At 29.6% G+C, this 7346-nt stretch overlaps 1 protein-coding gene across 1 annotated transcript; it reads left to right on the forward strand.

Annotated features, from left to right (window-relative positions):
* Positions 1–209: 209 nt before the first annotated feature.
* LOC113737098 (cyclin-dependent kinase inhibitor 4-like) lies at positions 210–1978 on the forward strand. Its single transcript, XM_027264348.2, has 3 exons — positions 210–717; positions 1597–1794; positions 1909–1978. Exons 1-3 carry the CDS (start codon positions 278–280, stop codon positions 1976–1978), a joined length of 708 nt encoding a protein of 235 aa, XP_027120149.1. The 5' UTR covers positions 210–277.
* Positions 1979–7346: the final 5368 nt, after the last annotated feature.

Here is a 7346-nt window from a genome sequence, read left to right on the forward strand (position 1 = left end):
TTGGGATTCAATTTATATACTATGTATGTATATAGTGTGCATCTTATGAGATATTAGACCCGTACCAAACGAACCATTCCCCACCCCAAATGCCAACCTAGCTAGGTTTGCCTTATCACTCTTTACCTTTCCTTTGCTATATATATATATATATATATATATAGTCATTAGTCACCAGTGCACGCACACACCATTCATACATTCAAATCACCATCCTTCATTTCCCTATCCCTTGTCTCAAACACCAGCCTTAGATTGAAAAAAGAAAAGGGAATCCATGAGAAAGTGTGTAGACAAGTCCCAGGGGAAAGCAGGGGCTCCAAAAATGGAGGTGAACCATGCTCAAACCCCACTTGGTGTACGTACGAGGTCCATGACTCTGGAACTCAAGCGTTTACAGAAGTTACCTGCTTCACCATCAGCTGCATCTGCAGCCATTGGAGATGGTGGATCCTATCTGCAACTGAGGAGCCGTAGGGTGGAAAGGCTCTCACCATTTGCTGCTAAAGCGAAAACCCGAAAGATTCTCAAGGGTTCGACTTCAAAGAGCCAGGGAACGGGGCCAGCCAGTGGGAATCAAGAAAGCAAGAAAGACAAGGGGATGGGTCCAATGCTGGAGGAGAATGAAAATGAGGAGAAAAAAAATAACCCTGATGATTTGAAGGTTATGGTTTCCTCCTGGGAACAGAATAACTTGGAGGCTGAAAGTGCTGAAAGGTGGGTTTATTTCTGTTTTGTTGACTTTGATGAAAAATGATTTTTGAAGGAGAGATAACCATTTAAGTTGGTTTGTTTTCATACATATATATAAAGGTTTTCATTGTTTTGCATATTGAAATTTTTATTTTTTTTAAAAAATGGATTTCTTGTTTTTGGTCCTAAAAACATGTTGAATTTTGAAACGTTGACAATGAAATTTATTTGGTTTCCACAAAAATGTTTTGCATGTTTTAAATTTCAATCTTTACAAGAAATAATTTGGCTAGTTGAATTTTTTTCTATGCTGTCACTTTGCTGTCACTAAAATGTGATTGAAAAATACATTACTTCTGGGTGTTTCTTATTTGGGTCCTTGTTTGTGTGCATTGGTATACATATGGAAACCCTGATTTGGTTTAGTACCCTTCAATTGTTGCTTGAAGAATGAGGTAAATTTTCAAAAATTGAACATTTTCACCATTCAATATGGTTTTAAGGATTTTTGTAACTTTTTTAGCATTTTGATGTTACTCTATGCACTATGTAAGATTCTTGGAATATTAAAAAAGAAATTAAAGAAAAAACTCTAGAGTTTTGTTGGCGTGTCACAGCCACATTTTTGTTCTAATTTGTACACCTCAAAGTGTATTTTTTTTTTGCAATTTTTGCCAATATCTATTTGTGTGTTTGCTAATAGCACGTTTGAACATTGTTCTATTTGTGCCTATATCAAATTGCCAAATAATTGTATTAACAGCTGTTCCATCCCACGTTACTCTATGCTTATAAGATTTGAAATTCTATTCCTCCTTTTATGGCAATTTACTTATATCTAAACATTTCTTATTTTAATTTATGGACCTAACGGAGTTGGGATTCCTTCAATTTTCTTTTAAGGGCCACAAGGGAGACCACACCAGTCCATTTGATTAGGGATCCAAACGCTCTGGTTCTTCCCCCCTTTCCAAGCACCAGGCGTCGCTACATCCGCACCACAAGGGCCAATCCAAGGCAATTCATTAACCCGACAGAAGATTACCTGAACGCACTTTTTGGTGATCTTGAAGAGAAGCATAAAAACAAGTGCATTGAGAAGTATGTGTGAGGGTTTTATTTCCTAACATCCATTAATTTTCTTCTTCTCATGAATTTCCAGCTTATGGACAATTAGACAAAGACATTTTCTTGATGAATATTAATTTTCTGCAGGTACAACTTCGACTTCGACAAGGAAGAGCCGCTACCTGGCCGTTATGAGTGGGAGAAATTGATGCCCTAGGCATCAATTCGAGTTTCATCAATACCCACCTGGCTACCTTGCAGTGTCGTGTCTTTTATGTACAAAACAAGGGGACTAGGGTAGTGAAGGACTTGTAGACTAATGATATGACTTATAGAACATAGAGCATAAGAAACTCCTTTGTATAACAGATTACTAGATTAGCTCAGTTTCTTCAATTAGGTTAAGTCCCCTTGTTGTCTAGAAGTTCATTAGTCGTCATCGTCGTGGTCGTCGTCATCAGTCGTGGTCAATTGTGTCTGTATAAGTTTCTTTGTTCATTGTTCGTAACTGTACTGTCTGGAACTCTTTCGAAAAATTAATAAAAAGACCGATTTCCTTCGTTGTACTTTTGGCCTTCTTTTTGACTTTTTTCTTTTGAATTTCTTTTCCTATCAAATCTGGAAATCTAAAGCTCGAAGTTTAAATCCAGAATTCTAGAACTCCAAGTGCTAGGCCTACCTTAAAATGGAATTTCTAGGCCTCTCAATTTTCTAGCCTGTTCGTGGATTGCTTTTTGGGTACCCCAATCCACTATTTATATATACATAATTGGCGTTCTTAGACGGTGGTAGGAGGTCACAGATTGTCAATGGCCTATCAGTTTTAGCTATAGGTTGTGCATGCACATGTACACACATATTAAACATACATACATACATACATACATATATCGCTTATACGAAATTCGTGCAATGAGTAGAGCTGTTAAATGGAACGAGCAGCTCAAAACCTCGATTGAACTCGATTCGATAAGGCTCGAACTCGATTCGTTAATTGTGATAAACGAGTCTAGTTCGAACTCGAGATATGCTCATTTAATTAATAAGTCGAATAAATTCGACTCCTTTGTTATCCGAATAGCTCGATTGGACTCGATAAGGAAGGGCATATATGTCATTTCACAATTCAAAAGAATAAAAATTGAAAATTATAGGTTTTTATTGGGGTTAATTTGCATGAACTCGAGCTCAAGCTCATGCAAGCTCAGTTCGTTTGTGATAAACGAGTCGAGCTCGAGTTATATGTCCCATTTGGCGAGCCGAATTCGAACACATTTCAAAGGTCGTCGGCCTAGTCGAGTGAACTTGAACCTAACTCGAGTTAAATTCGAGTCGAGTTCGACAGTCAAATACTCGGTTCGATTAACAGCACTAGCAATGAAACACAACTTAGATTTAAAATTTATAATCCAATTAAAAATCGTAAAGAACAAGGGAAAAAAACTTTGGTGGTTACGGAGGAACCAACTCCGATCCCTCCACAAAAACCTCCCACCTTTCTGTTTATTTTCTCGCAAATAATAATAGCTTTTAATGACTTTGACGGGGAAAGGAAAGTATATATGAAGATGGATAAATTTTGGTGTCACCTGTTAATCGGCATTAGCTCTCTGGATTGCTATGAGGGCGGATAATAGCTTTTTACGTAAATCAATTTGGCTAGCTAATCAAACCTTCTGCAAAATATCTTTTTTATATCAATTTATGCCATTTTACTCATGGTCTTGGCCTATTATTAAACCATGTTATATGTTAGTGTCTGTCTGCATCACAAAATTGCAATTAGAAAGATAGAAATGTAGCAAGATATGCGCTAAAATTAGGGGAAATTAACCATCCAGAATGGTAAAATGAGTTGATGATAAGATTATGCTTATTTGATTAACTAGCTTAGTTGATCAAATTGTGCTTATTATCTGCTGTTTATGTTAGTATTGTCTTGACGCAAATTTCAGATATCATGACATGGATAAACTTTGGAGTTATCTGAAAAAACAGCATTTCATCTTTGGGGGGGGGGGGCTAGAAAACTTTGTTCTTTTCTACTTGACAATTAGGATTGGCATGAGAATTGCTCATCCCTCCCTGGTGCTATAGATTTTGTTGCCGTTAGAAATTAACTATAAGAGCATCCGTTACAAAATTGCTTATTCACCTCCGCAAAACACTTACGTTTGGATTGGTGTTTTTGAGCCTGTTTTTGAAAAACTGTTTTTCACATTCCAAATGCTACAGTAAATGTGTATTTCAAAAACAATTTCAAAAACACCAATCCAAACAATATATCAAAAACAACTCCAAATATATTTCAATTATGCATATTTAATTTGTATATTTTAATAAGTATATTTCAATTTGTATATTTTAATTATGTATTTTATATGTATATATCAATTATATTTTAATATATTTTAATTATATATTTTAATATGTATATTTCAATTATGTATTTTAATATGTATATTCAATTATGTATATTATATATATATATTATATTAATATAAATATATTTATTTCAATTATGTATAATATTATATATATTATGTCAATTGAAATAAATATTATATATTTATATAAATACATTTATTTATATATAAATTTATAAATATATTTATGCAATTTTGTTTTATAATATATATTAATATGTATATTTCAATTATGTATATTATATATAAATTAAATTAATATTAATGTATATTATATATATTATACATTTCTAATATTATATATTTACATATACATATCATAAATATTTTATTTTATTTAAAATATATTTTTATATATTTATAATATATTTACATAAATATTATATGTTATATAAATTATATATAATATATTATACATTTATATAAATGTAAATTTATACATAATATATAAATATTTATGTATATTTATAATATACATTTATATTATATATTATATATAATATAATACATTTATATATTTATATTAATATACATAATATTAATTTTACATTTATACATAATATTAATACATGTATACATTTATATTAATTATATTAATACATTTCAACATAATATTAAAACATATTTATAATATATTAATTTATACATTTATATAATATTCATTTATAATTTATACATTTTTAATAACATACACTTATACATTTAAATATACATTTATATTATGTGTTATATATAATATAATACATTTATACATTTATATTAATATACATAATATTAATTTTACATTTATACATAATATTAATGCATATATACATTTATATTAATTATATAAATACATTTCTACATAATATTAATATATATTTATAATATATTAATTTATACATTTATAATAATATACACTTATAATTTATAATATATTTATAATATTCATTTATAATTTATACATTTATAATAATATACACTTATACATTAATAAATATATTTATATTATGTATTATATAGAATATAATACATTTATATATTTTTATATGAATATATAAATATATTTATTTATAAATGTATTATAAATGCATAAATGTATATTTATATAAAAATTATAATTTATAATTTATACATTTATATAATATTCATTTATAATTTATACATTTATAATAATATACATTTATACATTTGTAAATATAAATGTATTATAAATGCATAAATGTATATTTATATAAAAATATAAAAATTATAATATTCTAAAAATACTCAAAAATATGTTTCAAAAAAACCTCTAAAAATAATCCAAAAAAATCTACAGTAAAAGTTTTTCATATAGTTTTTGAAAAACAACCCCAAAAACAACCAATCCAAACGGACTTGTTTTTCAGATTCGAAATGCTACAGCGGTGTTTTTGAAAAACAACCCAAAAAACAGCTAATCCAAACGGAGCCGAAGTATAGGCGTAGTCTATTGGTCCGCTTATAGGTCATGTTGTGGGCTATGCAATAGCCACATGAATTTTCTTACATATTTTCTTATATATATATTTCTCGCCAGCACTTTTTATCCATCAGCAAATCAATGCTGCTGAAGAATTGGAAATCGACCGTTGAATTTCATTGTTTTTCTTCCACATGTAAACTAATTTGGTTTGGCCAGTCAAATAATTTAGCAAAATATTTTGCATCAAATTAATTATGCCACTCGAATAAGACGCATTCTATGTGTGTGCAAATTAATAAAAGCTATATCTATTTGTACAAATTATTTATATAAATATTGGGTTTAATTTGTGAAAGAATTTTATGAAGTTAAAAACATACGAGAGGAGCATTTTCTATAGTTAGATAAAAATTATTAATTTGAATTTCTAGTAAGACAAAAAAACAAAGATAATTTTTTAAATAAAGTTGGACCTTCTTTGTTCTTTGTGGTAAGAGTAAAGATGATAGTTGAAAAGGAGACCAAAAAAAAAAATCAAAACCATAGGAGAACTCGTAGTTTGCATATTGTAAGTCATTAAAACCAATTAAATCACTCCATTTTCCCATTATTTTTTTGGTAGACCAACTCTGACCTTCTTGACCAATTTTTTTCTGTTCATTTGAACCCCTTTCTGATGAAGTAAAAACTAATTGAGCAGCCCATCATCAACTTCACATTTTCACCAAAAAAGAAGAAGAAATTTGCCCATCACCTTAAATTTTTGCAAAAAAAAAAAAAGAAGAAAATAAATATCATGATTTCATTTAGGATTAACTTTTTTATACACTGATAGTGTAGTGATTTTTTTTAGACTAGCACCTTTGAATATATGTCACATGCACATGATTTGAATATCAAATTTAAATTTATATTATATAACATTATCTAAATCTATGAGTGCACAAAAAATTATACACTAGCAGCGTATAAAAAAAGTTTACCCAATTGAGTGAAAAGGCCTTTCCTCCTTTGATTTCTCTCCTGTGTTCATACGCTTAAGTGTTTCCATACGTTGCAAACTTGCACCAGCACATAATAGGCCACAATAGGCCCAGAAAAATTCAAGGAATCTGTGGAAAGAACTGAGTCCATTAACGCATTTTACCACAGCCCAAAAAGAGGGAAAAAATGTAAAGAACAAAGCATAGCGGAATTAGAGGTTTTTAATTCTAACCTCTTTGTTCGCTTCTCACTTATTAGATTCCACCTCTCTCCTATTAAAAATATTCAAAAAAAAAATTGGGCATAGTGGTACAAAAAGATGAAATCTCAAAAATTAATTAAAAAGAAAGCAAGTCTTTCAATTCAAAAGAAAAAGAAAACAACAAGAGAACATTTTACAACATGAAGGAAATAATAGATAAACTGCTTGTTACAACCGCCTAATAGTATTGGTTAGCAGTAGACTATTTGATTAAAAAGGTGGGGTAATGGATAGGTTTCACAAAACAGAAAGGGAATTTATTTTTTTACCCAAAATGTCAAGCAATATCAAACTACTGTCTCAAACCACAATGCAAGCTACTAACAGTTTGTGTCTTTTATAACATGCTCATATTCTACATGTTCTTACACCTATAATGATTTATAAGGTTTTTCAAATTGATCAAAATCTTGATCAGAAATTAACGGGACAAACACAAGAGTTTTATAAATTTTGGTAGAATGTCTAAATCACAAGTATGTAAGAA

The sequence above is a fragment of the Coffea arabica genome, chromosome 3e, assembly GCF_036785885.1.
Source record: "Coffea arabica cultivar ET-39 chromosome 3e, Coffea Arabica ET-39 HiFi, whole genome shotgun sequence".
Classification (NCBI taxonomy): Eukaryota; Viridiplantae; Streptophyta; class Magnoliopsida; order Gentianales; family Rubiaceae; genus Coffea; species Coffea arabica.